The sequence below is a fragment of the Saccopteryx bilineata genome, chromosome 3 (assembly GCF_036850765.1).
Source record: "Saccopteryx bilineata isolate mSacBil1 chromosome 3, mSacBil1_pri_phased_curated, whole genome shotgun sequence".
NCBI lineage: Eukaryota > Metazoa > Chordata > Mammalia > Chiroptera > Emballonuridae > Saccopteryx > Saccopteryx bilineata.
The window spans coordinates 100,454,182-100,473,233 of NC_089492.1; the positions used below are offsets into that span (position 1 = coordinate 100,454,182).

The 19,052-nt window shown below is 35.6% G+C and overlaps 1 protein-coding gene across 1 annotated transcript in view; it reads right to left on the bottom strand.

The window, feature by feature from the left end:
* LRPPRC (leucine rich pentatricopeptide repeat containing) overlaps positions 1–19,052 on the bottom strand; it is a 97,575-nt gene that overhangs the window by 53,334 nt on the left and 25,189 nt on the right. Inside the window, exons 12-20 of the mRNA XM_066267024.1 lie at positions 17,890–18,008; positions 16,324–16,417; positions 13,293–13,359; positions 4,918–4,945; positions 2,571–2,628; positions 1,432–1,538; positions 1,145–1,222; positions 760–804; positions 300–404 (exon numbers count right to left, since the gene is read on the bottom strand). Coding sequence (XP_066123121.1) covers positions 300–404; positions 760–804; positions 1,145–1,222; positions 1,432–1,538; positions 2,571–2,628; positions 4,918–4,945; positions 13,293–13,359; positions 16,324–16,417; positions 17,890–18,008 — 701 coding nt within the window. The remainder of the gene's footprint in view (positions 1–299; positions 405–759; positions 805–1,144; positions 1,223–1,431; positions 1,539–2,570; positions 2,629–4,917; positions 4,946–13,292; positions 13,360–16,323; positions 16,418–17,889; positions 18,009–19,052) is intronic.

Below are 19,052 nucleotides of genomic sequence, written 5' to 3' on the forward strand. Positions count from 1 at the left end.
AGATATAAGAGACCAGAGCCATGGCGTGAAAGGACATTTGGCATGTATGATAAACCTATCACGGCTGTTACTATCATTCACTTTGCAGATTATTGTAAACAAACTACAGCAACCTGAAAACATGCCATTCAAGGTGTACTTGAAATTAGTTAACCTTTCATTTAATTGCATTCTTCACAGCCATGATGTATAATAATCAATTGTAAAAATCATAAATATTGTATTTGGCTTTGCTTACTTTTATCTACAAAGAATTTTCTACCTTAATAGCATATTGGAAATATTTAAACAAATGTTACCTCTTCTGAACAAAGCGCTAATATGAGTTGCTTTAGGACATCTCTTATAGGTTGGTTTTCAGCTTTTAGTTTTCCAAGTGTAGACTCCAAATCAGATGATGTAAACTGCATAGTTTATAGAAATGGAAAGACAAAAGGAAAGACATTTACTACAAAAAGAAAATGTACCCCTTGTCACACTTCTCTGTAAACTGACTTTCCTAAATGCCATAAATGCTATCAGGGATATTAATCTGGGGATCCGTGAATGGACTCTAGGAATTTAAGAAATCCCTGAGATTAATATGCAAATTTCTTAGATACACTGATTTTTTTGAGTTGGGGAATCACTTTTACCAACTTCTTAGAGGCATATTGATGGCAAAATATTAGGAACCACTGATTTTATAAATATACAGTCCAGAATTCTCATTAGTGTGGTTATTATAGTATGTAGAATCTACTCAAAAAACCTACTTACTTTTGGAGAGTCTGTCTTCCCTCTTTCAACCAACATATTAACATCCTAAAATTGGGATTTAAATTAGAATTAGAAAACACAGAAAAATATATTAGCAAATACCAAATGCAAACTTGGAAAGTCTCACCTCATTTCACTGTTATTTTTCCATCTTTCCAAAATTTTCCAGAAATTGTTCAGACTTTATTAACCAATGTAATACATGTTTTAAATACATTCTTCAATATATAAACAGTATTTACCAAAAATCAATGAAAAGGCCTTGTTTTAATTGTCATTTAAATAAACTTTTTTTTGGACTAAACATCATATTTAAATAAAATTTTAACATGATTTTATACATAAATTAGGCATTTAAAAAAGTCGATTACTAGTTCTCACACACCTTAATCAATTCAGGAACGTGGAAGCTATCCAGCAGATTACGAATGCCTTTGTAGATATTTTCAGAAATTTTTACATTCTGTGCAAAGGAAAGGGAGAAAAAACCTTCTCAGTTTTAGACAAGCAAACTGAAATTTGTCTAACAGAAATTATCTCAGACATAATTTAAGTCTCCAACTCGTGTATGTCATTGAGAAGTGGTCTGGTTGTACTTAAAAGCAGCAATTTCAAATCTAATAGATACATGTCAAGCAGGACAGGCATTATATAGCAAAAATGAAATGGTACCATCTCCTTCAGCTGATGGAAGTATTGTCTCAAACGCTCCTCCTTGGCCTGTACCTCTGAGTCACTCATGCTGTCAATCAAGTTATAAAGAAAATAGCCAACAGCTTCTATGGAAAAAAACAAGAGAAAGCGTTCCACTAAAATTACTGAGACTGTCATGTTATCAAGATTAATTTATAAGAAATCATTTTGGTGTGAGATGTCACCCTGATGAGAGGCTCTGAAATGGCAACAATGATCACTGAGGCATAGAGATTATGTGGTTTGGGAGTACATATCTAACTGGTGAGTGAAAGGAATATTAATTATTTTCAGATCGAGTGACAGCTTTTCAGTACTGAATCTTACCTCAATCCATTTTTTTCTACTGCTCTATGACAGAAGTGGTCCTGCCCAAGGCAGTAGTGAGAATAAATGCCTTGCATACATTTCTATAGTAGTTTTATAGGCAATATTTAGGGAAACATATAAAATTAGAAAGTTAAATGTTTAGCATAAAAGTTAAATAATTTTAATAAGCGGATACAGTAACCCTGTGGAGAGCTGCCTATTAGCCAATGAAAAACCAAGATTAACAAAGATGTTTTGTAACAACAGTAATTTTTCCATGCATTCAAGCATAAAATGTGTAGGGCCATGTGTTAATGCCTAGGATAAAAAATTCGAATTTTCAAGAAGGGTACCTTCTTATAGAAAACCATATATTCTAGGCTTCATTATATAAAAAAAAATAAAAGTCATTAAATGTCAAATGTAATAAATTATATTTAAGTAGAAAAAACCTATAAGACCTTGTTACTACTGTATACTTTTAAAATTAACACCTACAAAACATTAAAATCACATAAACACTAAGGATTACAGATTTTTAAGTGTATGTCCACAGGTGCTATCGGAAACATTTCCTTGATTCCTGAAATGGAAAAGCCTCCCAACACTGTCAAGAAAATAATTATGATAAAAACAAACACCTCATAGATTTCAAAATGTTGCAGCTATCCATATAAAGATTCATAACCAAATGTTTTCAAATTCCACTTTCAAAAAGAAAATGTTTACTGCTGTAATCTTTCTAGCCCATCATGACACAGAAGAATGAATCTGTGGATAAGTTACAATCATCGGAATTGAAACGCTACCCGTTGGTCCTGGAGGCTCCTGGCGATAACGTCCATCCTTGTACAGCAGCTCCGTTATCTAGTAAGACAGAAAATTCATGCATTGCAGCAAGAGAAGCAAACAAGAACAAATACAATCTGAAACTGAAGTCTTGAAATAATAAAGCTTTTCTCCAATAAGGTATTATTCTATATTACAGTAATTCAACACCACCCTAACCTGCCAAAGAGATTATTTCGTTTTAAATAATAGGTTTGTCTTTTAAAAACAAAAACAAAACAAACCCATGTTGAAGGGAAACTGCAGTGTTTTATAAAATGTCACTAAGAAATTAAACTGATTTATATACTGTCTTAAGTGAACTGTTATAGGAATTATCAACCAGTATTATTTGTCATCATATTGTTTTTGGTCTTCTTGCCTCCTTTTCTCCTTTTAAATGAAGTATTACAGAAATAATCAAGTAAAATATCCTGAACCGCTTTTTATTTTCTTCAGTTTTTCAATAACCTTTTCCCAGTTTTCTTAATAGCATTAAAACAAAAGGGGACAGAAGTTCTAATGTTTAATATTCTTATCAATTAAATACATAAATACTAAAAGACATATATATTATTCAACATTAATTCTGTCAGCAAAATTTTAATTTTAAAAACCCCAAATATGTATTTCATGATGAAAAATATTATAAAATCTAAGTGCTGACATAACTTTTGAACACAATATTTGACTGTTTACCCTTGGGCCCAAGATAATAAGGACAAAAACATAGTTGTTTTTCACAGTGGTATGAGTTAGGAATTATGCACTACATTATGTATATTACCCAACTAAATTTATTTGCTCTCAAAATAGCACCTGCCACATGTTAACAACTCAAACTGCAGTTACTTCTACTACTGTTTATTTAGTAATATGGAAAATTAGACAATATTAACTACATCCCACTTCATTTCACAATGAAAATCATGCTGTGGTAATTGGCAATTCAAAGGCTAGCTGAGGCAGAAACTGTTCGAAAACAAAACAAAACAATCATCACCTATAAACTGATTTTTAACCAACACAGACATGTAGAAAACACAATAAACTGTACCAGAAGTTGCAGCTACACATTAAATAAGACAGCCACATTTAATACCAGATTCTGAACAAAGATATATTTAATAAAAAAAACAATAAAAAAAGTTGAAAATACTTACAAATATAACTATCCCTACCATATATTCTAACTGACTATACTGTTTGAATAACAGTATAATACTAAAAACAAAATTGAGTAAAATTTAGATTTTAAAAAATATTTAAATTGCCCTGGCCGGTTCGCTCAGCGGTAGAGCGTCGGCCTGGCGTGCGGGGGACCCAGGTTCGATTACCGGTCAGGGCACATAGGGGAAGCGCCCATTTGCTTCTCCACCCCCCACCCCCTCCTTCCTCTCTGTCTCTCTCTTCCCCTCCCGCAGCCAAGGCTCCATTGGAGCAAAGATGGCCCGGGCGCTGGGGATGGCTCCTTGGCCTCTCCCCCAGGCGCTAGAGTGGCTCTGGTAGCGGCAATGCGATGCCCCGGAGGCGCAAAGCAACGCCCCCTGGTGGGCAGAGCTTTGCCCCCGGTAGGCGTGCCGGGTGGATCCCAGTAGGGCGCATGCGGGAGTCTGTCTGACTGTCTCTCCCCCTTTCCAGCTTCAGAAAAATACAAAAAAAAAAAAAAAAAATTTAAATTAAAAATTCTAAGCAATAATTCATTCTGATTTTATTGCTACAAATATTTCCTGCAATTCAACATAATTGTATTTCCTGCATAAAAGCAGTTAACTTCTTTAAAATAGTTTAAAATTTGTCTGTGTTATTCATATAGATACTTACACAAATGTATCTGACTACATATATATTTTTTTTAAAGAAAGAGAACCTTTTTTTTTTTTAATTTATTCACTTTAGAGAGGAGAGAGAGAAAGAGATGGGGAGGGCAGGAAGCATCAACTCCCATATGTGCCTTGACCAGACAAGCCCAGGGCTTTGAACCAGCGACCTCAGTGTCCCAGGTCAACGCTTTATTCACTGTGCCACCACAGGTCAGGCCTGACTGTATATATTTTTTAAATTATCTGTATGGTCAAATGTCAGTGCAATAATGTTGATAGTTTTCCTTTGGAAAAGTTAAAAACCTTACGAAGAATTTAGGACTAAGTCAAGGATTGTTTCAATTATAAATTTCACGCTCCAGGGAGACAGTTTTAAAACAACCAACTTCAAGATTCTACACGCACTAACTTTTAATATATCATGTAGCTACACAGCTATTATAAATATTGCTCTTACGAGCGTTTTATATATCACCTTATAATTTGCAGTATTAAGAGTACTTACCTTGCTCCAAAGATTTATATTCATAGACCTGCAGAGGGCAGCAAAGGATTGAAAATAAACTCAGAGGTCTAAAAACCATTTTCAGTTAGGGTGAACCAGAAATTATTACATGCAATGCATACAGATCAAAGCCATAAAACAAATTAATGTTTCCAAAATCAAGTTAAATTTTAAAGAGAAGGTAATTTAGAAAGGTTGACTCTCATTGACTTTGAACCCCCAAAATAAAGGTTAGTTTTGGCAAGGATCATTACAAACCGCCCCTAAATCTTGGGGAGTTTGAGCAAAATATTTGCATGGTCTCAAAGTGTCTGCCCACGGATTGCTTATTACTTATAATGGTAAACACAGTCACCATATAATGGAGAAACAGAACATCTTCACCTGGTGATCAAAATTAACATCACCAATGAGATTCTCATGGACACTGTTTGTTTATAGATTTAATTCCCCAATTAAAACATCATTCCTGTTGTATTTCAGCCAGGATATATAACCTGAAGTTAATCATAGGGAACCCTCATGAGGAACATTCTATAAAATAATTGACCTATATTCTCAAAAAATGTTCAAGTCACAAAAGACAGAAGAACTGTTCCAGCTCAGAGAAATTACAAAGAAAAGGAAACTTTTTGTCCCTGAACTGGACTCTGTAAGGGTGGTGGGGTGAATAAAGAAAATAATTGGGCCCTGGCCGGTTGGCTCAGCGGTAGAACGTCGGCCTAGTGTGCGGAGGACCCAGGTTTGATTCCCGGCCAGGGCACACAGGAGAGGCGCCCATCTGCTTCTCCACCCCCCCTCCTTCCTCTCTGTCTCTCTCTTCCCCTCCCGCAGCCAAGGCTCCATTGGAGCAAAGATGGCCCGGGCGCTGGGGATGGCTCTGTGGCCTCTGTCTCAGGCGCTAGAGTGGCTCTGGTCGCAACATGGCGAAGCCTAGGATGGGCAGAGCATCGCCCCCTGGTGGGCAGAGCATCGCCCCTGGTGGGCGTGCTGGGTGGATCCCGGTCGGGCGCATGTGGGAGTCTGTCTGATTGTCTCTCCCTGTTTCCAGCTTCAGAAAAATGAAGGAAAAAAAAAAGAAAGAAAGAAAATAATTGGTAAAACTGAAACATAAACTATATTAAGACAAAAATATTCATCAATGTTCAATTTCCTAAATTTGCAAACTGGTCCACGGTTATGTAACAGAATAACATTGTTCTGTGGAATTATATACTGACATATTTAGGGTAAAGGGTCATGATACATGCAACCTAAGCCCAAATAGTTCCAAAACAATACATTTTATATATCTATATGTGTATATACAGAGTGACAGATGGAAGGAATGAAAAATGATAATGTGGCAAAATGCTAGAAGTTAGTAAATAGAGTATTTCCAGAGTTCAGTATACTATTCTTATAACATTGTGTACATTTGAAATTTCAAAGAAAGCAAAAAGAACAGCCCAGCAAAATTCTGTCTGTTTAAATGAAAATCCATTAACAAAGCAGGATTACCAATGAACACTGGTCTTATACTACTTCTAAGCTTTATAAACTTAATGTCTATAAGCTCTATTTAATTCAAAAATAAAACCTACTTTAAGACTATGTATTTTAATGCCCACAAAATATATAGGCTTTTTTAGATTTTATGTATTCTTTTTTTTTTTTTTTTTTGAGAGAGAGAGGAGAGAAAGAGAGAAAGAGAAAAGGGGGAAAGAGCAGGAAGCATCAACTCCCATATGTGCCTTGACCAGGCAAGTCCAGGACCTCGAACTGGCAACCTCAGTGTTCCAGGTCGACATTTTATCCACTGTGCCACCACAGGTCGGGCTGTATAGGACTTTTAAACTTGAGGTTGGGCAATTTGGGGTGGATTGAGTTTTGCTAAAGTGATCTAACAGGGCACTTATTCTTACTGTAAAAACATATTCAGAATGAACTACTGATACAACTCACACAGATTTCAGGGGCATTAATGCTGAGTGAAAAAAGAATCTTAAAACATAGTTTATGAGTCCATTTATATAACCATTGCAAAATAACAAAATTACAGAAATTGAGAACAAATCAGTATTGCCATGGGTTAGAGATGGGGGGCATGGGGGGAGAGCTGCAAGACTACAGTGGTGCAGTGCCCGGGGAATATTTATGGTGATAGAATAGTTCTGTGCCTTCATTGTGGTGACAGTTACACAAATTTACGCGTGATAAAATGAGAGAACTATATACACACATTGTACCAATGTAAAATTCCTGGTTTTAACGATGTATTATCATTATGTAAGATTTAACCATTGGGGGGAAATGGGTGGAGAGTACATAGGCTCTCTGTGTCCTATCTTTGCAATTTCCTGTAATTTTATAGTTGTTTCAAAATAAAAAGAGTTCCATGCCCCTCTAGAATCCTCTTCCTTATGATGTCATCATCCCTCCCACTGAAGCACATTAAAAAAGATTTTGAAAAAAAAGATGAAATCTTATCTGTATGTTGGAAAAATGTTTACGAAGCCCTGTGTTTAGTACATTGCTTGATTTGGGGAAAAAATTCTTTGAGAAATCACTTAACAGAAGAAATGATAAATCTTACCTCTAGGCTGTAGCAGGAAACACCCTCTTAATTATTACAAGAGTTTTCTTTTTCATTTTTTAAATTTTTTTTTAATTTATTTATTCATTTTAGAGAAGAGAGACAGAGAGAAGGGGGGGAGGAGCAGGAAGCATCAACTCCCATATGTGCCTTGACCAGGCAAGCCCAGGATTTTGAACCAACCTCAGCGTTCCAGGTCGACGCTTTATCCACTGCGCCACCACAGGTCAGGCACAAGGGTTTTCACCTCACCCATTCATTGTTTACAGAGCAGCCTCCTCTGACTACCTGACATTTCCATATGTAAGAAAATATTTTCCCCCCAAATAGTACGTGAGTGAGAACTCAAGATATGAAGATAAAATGCTAAACAGTAAAGGGATATAGTAAAAATGTATTTTAATAAAAAACTACTCATCTTTATTAGGTTAGGAACAGCTTCAATCCCAAGGACTCCTAACCTGTACATGCCTACGGTATCTAAGGAATGGTGGAACGGAGTTTTGGAAGATATGAGGCCAACACCCAGAAGCACACAGACCTAAGTGACAAGACCCGTAGTGTGTCACCTTCTCGGTATCATGCACCCCTTTAGGAATCTGATTAATTCTTCTCAATTACTGTTAGTTCTTTCAGGTACAATAATACTACAGTGGTTATTTTTACTTAAATTCTGAAATGCATGTTAAAGTACTTATAGATAGAATGACAAGAAGTCTATAACATAAACAGTCCAGGAAAGACAGGGGGGTGGGGGTGGGATGGAAAAGGAATACATGCAACAAGATCGCCAAAATCTGAACTGCTGAAGCTGGGTGATGGGGGCTTGGGAGTTTTACTTCTACAAATGTCTGAGAACTCTAGAAAATAAAAAAATAAACACATACTAACTCTGGTCTAAATTTCACATCTCCATTCCAACTCTCAAAATTAGTAAGCTGGGCTTCCTTTTTTAAAAAAGTACTTTAATCATCTCTTTGATCATATTAACTTAATGTAGAATAAAAAATATTTTTAAGATACTAAATCGCCCTCAGACCTGATATGAAGTACCTAGGGAAGGCATGGAGATCAACTTTTAAAAATGTATACATATCTACAACTGAAAATGCCTACAAGCATTACCTTAAACGTGCAGCTTCGTGACAAATGAGACAAATTAAAAAACACACACACAAAAAAATCTTTTAAAACTAAGGTGCTTTTGTGTGTGTGTGTGTGTGTTTGTGTGTGTGTGACAGAGACAGAGAGAGAGAGAGTGAGAGGTATAAACAGGGACAGAAAGGAAGGGAGAGAGATGAGAAGCATCAATTATTCAATTAATCGTTGCAGCTCCTTAGTTTTTCACTGATTGCTTTCTCATATGTGCCTTGACCGGAAAGTTACAACAGAGCAAGTGACTCTTTGCTCAAACCAGTGACCTTAGGCTCAAGCCAGCGACCTTTGGGTTCAAGCTAGCGACCATGGTGTCGTGTCTATGATCCCATGCTCAAACCAGCAACCCCGTGCTCAAGCTGGTGAGCCCATGCTCAAGCCGGTGACCTCTGGGTTTCGAACGTGGGTCCTCTGCATCCCAGTCTGACACTCTATCCACTGCACTACTGCCTGGTCAGGCAAACTAAGGTTTAAAAAAAAATGGTTAACACTTCCTCACTGCATGTTCATCCCTAATCCAATGAAATCTCACTTCTGGCCACAAATCTCCATGGAAAGTTCTCTTGCTAAAATTACCACTAATCACAACTCAAAACTCACCTAACACTTTTTGCTTCTCTTTACTATGGTTTTTTTTTTTTCCTTACCAAGCCCTAGATGCCTCTTTAATAAATGTGTTCTCAATCCCCAGGCCCTGCCTCTTTAAATGTCTTTTAAGCTTAGCTTGGCTCTTGTGTTCTTAAAATGTCCTGCTCTCCCAAGCAGCTACCACTTTACATGTCTTGTGTCCGTAGAGCTCAGCTCCTCGGGTCTGCTCTATCTCACACACCTGCACCTTTAATGTCTCTTCTCTTTGGGGCATCTGTCCCTTGAATGTCTACCTGTTCCTGGAGCTTGGCCTCTTTAAATGCGTTTCCCCCTCCATCCCGATCAGAATTCAGCAGATTTCCGCACTCTTTCTAGCCCAGAATCCCTTCTCTTCCTACCATTCTTCCTACTACAGATTTTTCTCATGTTCTCACCTGCTTTTGGCCCCCTCAGCAACTCTTAACTATGTTTTGAGATTTGTGTTGCTGTTGATCATTCTCTGCCAGTTTCCCAGTGATGCTACTCAATCTCTTTCAGAAATTCTCTTTCCCTAGCTGCTCCTTCAAAGTAATTCCCAGTACTAGGTTTCAGGTGTATTGTTTTTAAGACAGTTCTGCATGTAAGTATTTAAATTCCTTGTTCACAGAAGAAACAGACTCAGAAAGACTAATGAAACAGACTCAGAAAGACTAATTTTCTTAATCTTAAGTCCCACAGACTCCCTAAAAGAGCCAAAAAATTGTTGATCATTTCTTCATATTGTCCTTCTGTTCCCCCATCTCTTACCTGTTCCCTTTCTCCACTCTTCAAATATCCACTGTCAGTTATCATTATTATGTAAACTTTCAATGGCTCAAAACCATGAGTCAAGGTCCAAACTTAATATTCTAGAATAAGACCATTTATGAAGAGCCCCACACTACCATTTTGGCTTTATTTTTTTGCCGTTATTTCATGGTTTCCTGGGCTACCATGTATCAATCTACCTTCAGGTCCCAGATGCACTGTTCTCTCAGCCTCAGTGACTTTGCCTGACATGCCCTTCCTTCCCTGTAGACAAGTTCTTGCTCACCCTTCAACACTCAGCTCAGCCTCTTCTCTGCATACCTTGTCCTGAGCCAGCTCTCAACTGACCTTGGCAGAAAGAGAGAGTAGCTACCCATCTATACATTCAAGATCATCAAGTCTAGTTTGTAGTTTTTTTCTTACTGTCTGGTCTCCAACTATGAACAACTAAAGGGCAAGAAGTTTCCTACTCATCCATAAATTACTTATCTTACAGTCATAGCCCATGACACAAACTAAAGAGCTAATATTTTCTGAGCACTTACAAATTCATGAGTACTCCACTCCCCCCCTCCCCGTGAAAAAGTCACAAAGAAACCTCAGTGACTGAATAAAAGAAAACCTTAATATCTGGCATTTAACTCAGTGACTTCAAAAGGACTAGCAACAGAAACTTGATTTTTCAACATGTGAAAAGCAGCACCACTTCAACAGTACATACTCCCATTTACCAAGTTCAGACTGTTGCCACTAGGTCAAAAAGAATCCTACTTAGATCACAGAACTCTTTTTTCTATAGACTACGAAGACTTAAATACCTATCTACTTAATTAGGTATTCTGTATTTTTCAAACTTTATTTTTAAAGACAGTGACCCTTGATTTTTTATTTTTTAATTCACAAAAAAAGTCACAAAAAAAAGTATACCTGCACTGGCCAAAAAAGGGCAACAACACAGAATTCCACCTATTTGTTCTACCTCTTCTTGCCTGCAATAGAGAACCCAGAGATGTCTACAGAAAACTCTAGTCCTCTGACCAATAAACAGACCAAAAATTACTGGGTTACTATCAGAAGTCACTAACATTAAAAATGCAGAAAGAATGACAAAATTAGAAACTCATCTTTTTGCAACCACCACCGTGGGCAACTGATTAAACTATGATACAAAGGCTGCTAAAACCAGAGTGAAAGGCGGTAAGAAACAGCATAGACACAACGTCTCAAAGTGTCACCCACAGACTTCTTACTAACTACAAAGCCAGTAGTTTCCTTTGCAGGGGAGACATAGGGACCACCACCTAACAAAGTGATCAAACTTAGTTGATGGCACCAATAACTGATATGTCATTATATCTCTTGATACAATAAGGTACATGTATCAACTATGAAATATTCTTCCTAAAAATGTTCAATCAGAGTCTGATCATGAGAGAAAAATACCAGACAAAAATATGGGAGGAACATTCTGCGGATAAAATAGCCTGGGCTCTTAAAAAAAAAGTCAGTGTCATAAAAGACAAAAAAAGTTAAGGGAACTGTTCTCGACTCTGGAAACAAAGAGATAGCGATCAAATGCAATGCATGATCTTAAATTAAAGAGGAATCTTCAATTAAAGAGGAAAACAGCTATAAAAACATTTTTTGAGAACTGGGACAATCTAAATATGGTGATATTACAGTATTACTAAATTTTTAGGAGAGATATTGGTACTGTGCTTATACAGATGAACTATTCTTTTTTCTTTTTAGATTTCATTTATTCATTTTTAGAGAGAAAGAGAGAGAAGGGGGGAGGAGCAGGAAGCATCAACTCCCTTATGTGCCTTTACCAGGTAACCTCATTTAAACTGATGACCTCAGTGTTCAGGTGGACACTTTATTCACTGTGCCACCACAAGTCAGGCAGACGACCTATTCTTTTTTTTGTATTTTTCCGAAGAGAGAAGTGAGGGTGGCAGGCAGACAGACCCCCCAATGCACCCAACCAGGATCCACCCAGCATGCCCACCAGGGGGCGATGCTCAGCCCATCTGGGGCGTCGCTCTGTTGCGACCAGAGCCATTCTAAGCGCCTGAGACAGAGGCCATGGAGCCAACCTCAGCACCTGGGCCAACTTTGCTCCCCTGGAGCCTTGGCTGTGGGAGGGGAAGAAAGAGAGAGAGAGAAAGGAGAGGGGGAAGGGTGGAAAAGCAAATGGGTGCTTCTCCTGTGTGTCCTGGTTGGGAATCGAACCCAGGACTTCCACACACTGAGCCAACGCTCTACCGCTGAGCCAACTGGCCAGGACACAGACAACCTATTCTTAAGAGATACAAGCCGAAAGATCCAGCATCATCAGTATCATGACGTCTACAACTTCAAGTGGTTCAGCAAAAAAGAAAAACTGAATGTACAAAGTTGGGCAAAAGTAGGCTTACAGTTTTAAGTACATTAAAACAGCTTATTCTCATAAATAGATTGTATTATTTTACATATGAACAACTGTAAACCTACTTTCGCCTCACTCTGTATAAGCACATGTACATCTATCCATATCTATACAGATATAGATACTATATTAGAGAAAGAGTGTATAAGAAAGCAAGTATATACTGCAAAATATCAAAAATGGCAAATCTATTAAAAGGTTATGTAGATGTTTCCTTTACTATTTCTTCAACTTTTTCTTGTTTAAATGTTTACAGCCTGACCTGTGGTGGCACAGTGGATAAAGTGTCAACCTGGAATGCTGATGTCGCTAGTTCAAAACCCTGGGCTTGCCTGGTCAAGGCACATATGGGAGTTGATGCTTCCTGCTCCTCTCCTCCTTCTTTCTCTCTCTCTTCCCCCTTCCAGCTCCTCTCTAAAATGAATAAATAAATAAAAGATGTTTTCAAAATAACAAACATAGGAGGGAAAGGTCATTAACATTCCCTGAGCAGACAGAGGAAGAAAGCAGTATTAGACTGAAAAGTCACCTTGTAATAAAATATCCAAGGTATAAATCAAACATACATATAAGTTCATCTACAGCTACAATATGCCATTTCAAATAGTGCTTTCTTCTTTAAAACAAGACCTTTACCAAAATTGTGCATATTTCTTGGAAAAGGTTGCTTGAACTCAATTCAACTACTTAGTAGAAAGAATAAAACAGGTTAATATTATTTCAAGATAGTACACTGGAAGATTTGGAAGAATATCTGTCTTTTCTCATACAGTAGGTCAAAGAGGCAGGAGAATCAGACCATATTCAGGGAAAGAACATTATATAAGGTAACCACCTTACCTCCTAAAGCCTAGAATCAGGCTGCCTCTCAAAGAAGAAAATGAGATAGGCAACGTATTTGATTCCACTGCAAAAGAAAATGGTCATCATTAAATGTCAGACCAAAACAAAAAATTAAATTATCATCTTATTTGGAAACACATTTATAATAATACCTTTTAATTTTCATTTTGGAAATTTTAGTTTTAAAATATAAACGTTTTCAAATAAAATTAATTAGATAATACAGTAATATATATTTGTAATATAAGCTATACTTTTAAAACTTTTACTCTGCTTTCATGAATATGAATAATTAATGAATTTATAAATATTCTACCATATAAATGACAATAACAAATCTACCAGCATACTCAAGAGTCAGACTGATACACATACCAAGGTTGTATATTAATGGGCAATGTGGCATCATGAAATGAGAGACTAACTACCCTGTGGTTCTTCTGTCCTTTAAAGACAGTAGATGAGGGGGGAAATTCTTTTCTGGAAGTGAGACTGGGTTCCATCAAACCATTCACATTTTGTCATTCTATTTTCCACTATGGTCAATGACCTGTATTAATGCAAGAGTGACAACCTCAAGTCATAATAAAATAGGTCTTTATTGGGGGAGGGGAGGGGCACAAAGAAAACCAAATAGAAGGTGACGGAAGACAATTTGACTTTGGGTGATGGGTATACAACATAATCAAATGTCAAAATAACCTGGAGATGTTTTCTCTGAATCCATGTACCCTAATTAATCAATGTCACCCCATTAAATTAATTGTCTAAATAAAAAAAATTCATTAAAAAAATAGGTCTTTATCGCTGTTATGTAATTGATTTATATTGATCTTTCACTATTCTGAGCATTTATTTGCTTTACTACTCCTTTGTCATTTAACAGTCTACATATATCCTCATGTGTTTCAGAGCTGACACTATAAGCCTGATTGGCCTTAGTATTTGAATCAGGCTTTAACTAGCAAGGGATGGAATCACAGTGGGCATCTCCTGAATATTTTCTCTTTCATTGTATTAAAATGGTGTCATGTCATAAATAATTGACTTCATCTTCTCAGTATACATGTAATTTGGCTACTAAATGATCGAGGATGGACTGAATTATAGAGAAACTCACAGCAGAAGCAAATTCTGAAGACAACTAATAAATAGCTTAGGTGAAGATTAAGACATCTGGTTAACTTCTAAAAACCTCATGGGAAAAGTCACAGTTGATTGTAACATTATTTGTTCATCTCCCTTAAACATGATTAAGTATCTAATCCACACACAGAAGGAGAATTGTTTTAGATCACCTGTCATCTAAACAGGGAGCCTAAGTTTCTCAGGGTTTACATACCATTAGAAAACCTAAAAATTATTTTAAAAATAATCTGTATTTAGTCACTCAAGGAAATAAAGTAAATGTCTTTTAGCAACCTTTAATTTGCTTATCAAATTAATTTTCCATGCCCACAAACACAAGTGGGAAAATGTTTCTTCCTACTCCACAAACTGCATCAAGATCAGCCCTTTATTTCCTCTTCTCTAGCAGTAACCACAGAGCCGCGCTCGGAGCTGCCACAGCGGAGACCAGCAAGCAGACTGACTGCTCTCTAAGGCCTGGGAATCAGAGAGGAGGGGCAGCACTGACAGACAAAAACTGAAATCCTCTTGTCTTAAAGTTCCTGGAATTATTTCTTTCTTTCAAATTTAATAGACAATCTCTTGTAAAGTTATTTTTTATACTATTCAAATTAGTATTTTACAGAACATTGTCAAGTTTTTAATCATTAAAAAGGCAACCAGAAACACCTCAGCAAGTTGAAGGCTGCTGACAAAAAACATCTAGTTTCCTTAGCAACAAACAAGTCTGAAAAATCAAGAGGCTGACAATGAAGTGGAACAGATGGGAAGATAACGAGAAAAGGCAGCTCTCCTGTATGCACCTTATGTGCCCCGATTCCTCTCCTAATGCTTCTGTTTTCATCTTGTTAGTATAGAGAATCTGTATATTATACAGAGTGGAAGTCAAAATCAATACACCAGATAGCAGCCAGCATTGATATACAACCTTCAACTCAGATAACTCCACCTCTAAGAGTCACTGTTCTTCATACTGAACATTTGGCCTTGGCCTTTTCCTTACAATACTATGAACTATTTTATATATGTATACACAGGTAATATATACCAATAAACTGGTTTTTACAAAGCTTTCACCTATAGAATTGAATATACTTTAATCAGAGCTTAACTTTTAACATTTTAGGGGTTAGAAATTGAAGTTTTGTGTTTTGTTTTTAAATGGTATCTTTTCCACAAGATCTGGATAACTCTCATAAACATCATATATATGTTAAAAAATAAAGACTCTAAGAAATGTCCTATTTACTAAAATGTAATACAGTGAAAAAAATGAGGTTCACATTAGAAAATCTTGGTTTTAGTTAAATCACTAATTTTGGGAAAATCATTTGACTCCTTTATGCCTTTCTTCACCTATCAATGGAGCTAATTTTATTAACATGTGATCAATACTGTAAAGCACCTCTGCATTTAAAAGTACTTAGTAAAAGTTAGCTGTGTTTTTGTTAATGAGGACTGGCTTTATGTAACTTATGGCTAAAACAAGATTAAGTTTAGAAAACACTTTCAGAAAAAATATCGCTTTAATATAACAACTCGTACAGGTAGACCAATAGGTAGTACTGTCCCTATTTCATGAAGCTGAACACAGGAAATGAGACTTATTCCAGGTCCCATAATCAGTGGCTTAATTATAAATAAAAACCAAGTCTTCTGGGTTTCCAGGGTTACCTATCATCATGTTATCTCCAAGGACCTTTAACTTTAAAATTACAAACAAATTATACACAAGTTCAAATCATAACTGTCTGACTTAAAACATAAAAACTTCCTTGCTCACAAGGAAATTACCTTGAACTACACGGATGTAGACACTGAGGGCATGAACTACCCTGTATGCTTTCAATAGTAACTGAAATCAACACTATCCAGTTTACTGCTAATGTTGCATACTTACAAAATGATAAAACATACTCTAAGTTCCCTTTTACTGCTTCACTTTTCAATTCAGCTTGAGCAAATGTATTACTTTCAAGTAGACTTTCATTTTCCTGGGAATAAAGCACATTTTAATAATATGCATCAGCTAAAAATAAATATTTTGATATGCTATTCAAATTTCCTGTTTTCCTATTTCTTTATATCACCATATTCTGATAATCACCATTATCTGATAATATAACAGATATTCTGATAATCATTTTCTAAAACAATATGTAAACTGAATAACTGAAATTCAGCAAGAGTTCCAACGCTCCAAATTAAATACTTACCTTCAAATATAGATTATTTTGTTACCCTCAGAATGCGTCATTCTAGGAAGAATTTACTATTGACGATACTAGAACAATTCTAATTTAAAACAAAATAAAAATTGAATTCACTGATCTAAAATGACATTTGAGGGCAAGGGTGTGGTAAAAATCAAACTTAATTTATCTCCAAATGGTTAATCACTTTTTCTAACATCATTTGTGTAATAATCTAAACATGAGCCAAAAATTAGCTCAAATATATTTACTGAGTCACTGTAAAATAGTACAATATTAAAAACCACCCAATCAAAATATAAAAATGAATAAAAATAAATTATAGTATATCCATACAATAAAACAGCATGCAAAGCATAAAAAAATAATTGGTGGTGTTTCATACTGTAATGGAAAGGTACGAACTGAAAAAAAATAGGGAATTAAGAATATGTGGGAAATTACCTTTTCAATACATTTTTAACAGTAAAATATGTACAGCACAAGCTCAAAATACTCTGTGAAGCACTCAGGGAAGAGAGGTAAAGACACTCAAGAAATAAACTCTAGCTTTCAGAAGGTTGTAATTATGTAATTATTTCAAAGAAAGAAAAGAACACTCTAATATTAGAAAAGTCAAGGCATTATGTGAATAACCACCTAGGAAACAGATATTTTGAACAAAATATTTCCTATTAAAGTATTTGGTGTTCTGCCATGTTGTTCCTAATTGTACATAGCACTTTGTTTTGAAAATGGAGAAAATGGAAAGTTGCTGATCCAATGTACCAAGTCAATTTCTTCAGATGCTCCTTCCTAAAGGCCTTTCTTATTCTCACAAGGACAGGAAGTTCTGGATAGGAAAATAAGGCTTTGGAGTCAAACTAAAGATTATTTTTTTAAAAAACAGTAAATATACTGAGTGTATTTGAAAATTCGTATGTAAGTGAAAAGTAATATTTAAAAAAATGAAAATTATAGCTGCATTGTAGAGTGGGAGTAAGGAGCAAATAGTTTTACTTAAATATTTTCTGATATTGGTATTTTGTTCTTCAACACACAAAAATGCTGTTTTACTGTATGTTTTTTTAAGTTTAATCACTACAGATATTGTATCATACTAACCAGTATTTTTGCAAAATTTTAGAAAATTGTATACAAACACAACCATTGCTAGGACTCAGTTTAATAACTTTTTCCTTTCTGTTTGGTTACACAAAACAGGGAGAAAGATATTCTCTTCAATTAGAAATTAAAAGCGTCTTTGTACTCACCTGCAAAACAGCACGGGCTGACTTGACACTATCAAAGGTCGGAAACACGTAATTCACATATGTCTCCTGGTCAGGACTTACTCCCACTGCATGCATTCCTTTGAGGACTTCAACTATACCTGTAAGATTAAGTTTTAAAGCACAGAGATGAAGAACTTGGAATAAATTAACAGAAAATCAAAGTTTAGATCATTTACTTTCTGAATCATAAAGGAGGAGGAGGAATCAGCACTTTATCTTTAAAAAAAGGCAGAAAAGCAACACAACTGGGAAATAGTAAGTGAAATTCTGTAATATAGAAATGATGATAATAAAGCTTCTATTTACCTCAGGGCAGTCATAAAAATTAAAGGAAAAAATATGTGTGAAACTCTAAAAATATTAAATAAATGTTAATAACAATGATCTAATTTTGACCTGTCTTAAAATACTCTAACAATTTTTAAATTTTCCTTAGCTAATTAATAGGTAGAATAAATGTAGCATAAGATAACTATACATTTGATTTTCTAATGTTTGAAAAATGGTCAACAAATTGATCATTCTTATTCTTGTACAAAACACTGCACCCAATCATCTATGTTTCAAAAACTTTTTATTCTCTTAATTCTTCATTTTTCCAATAATGTTTATCAGGGAGAAGAGTACATTCTGCTTACTTAGATGACCTGTATTACTAGCATTTTTAACTTATACGTATTTTTCTAACTGAAACTAAAGCAGGTTTAAGGGGATCTGAGTTCATAACCTTGTCTCAGAAAAGTGCAGTCACTCCTTCAGGCATTGTGAGGAGATATACCAAAGATATTCCCTTTAATAATAGTTAGATGGGAAGAGAGGAACACTTCACATAAGGAGAAAAAGGGTGATTAATCTGACATAACTACATACATCCTCCTAAAAAATACAACCCATATTTCTTTTTGGAAAAAGATTAAAATAATCACACATGAACTCAGATAAACATGGATCCCAAATATCTGTGAACTTAAGACAATCTAACCTAAGACTAAATAAACAGTTTAATTAAAATTATTTCAAATGTAGTCATGAAAAAGTTTATAAATTGGGGAAAGTCTCCATTCAAAAAGTTTTATAAAAATTAATAGTTCAAACTTTTCAGAAAGATACATGGTTTACCTGAGCAACTTTCACCAACTATG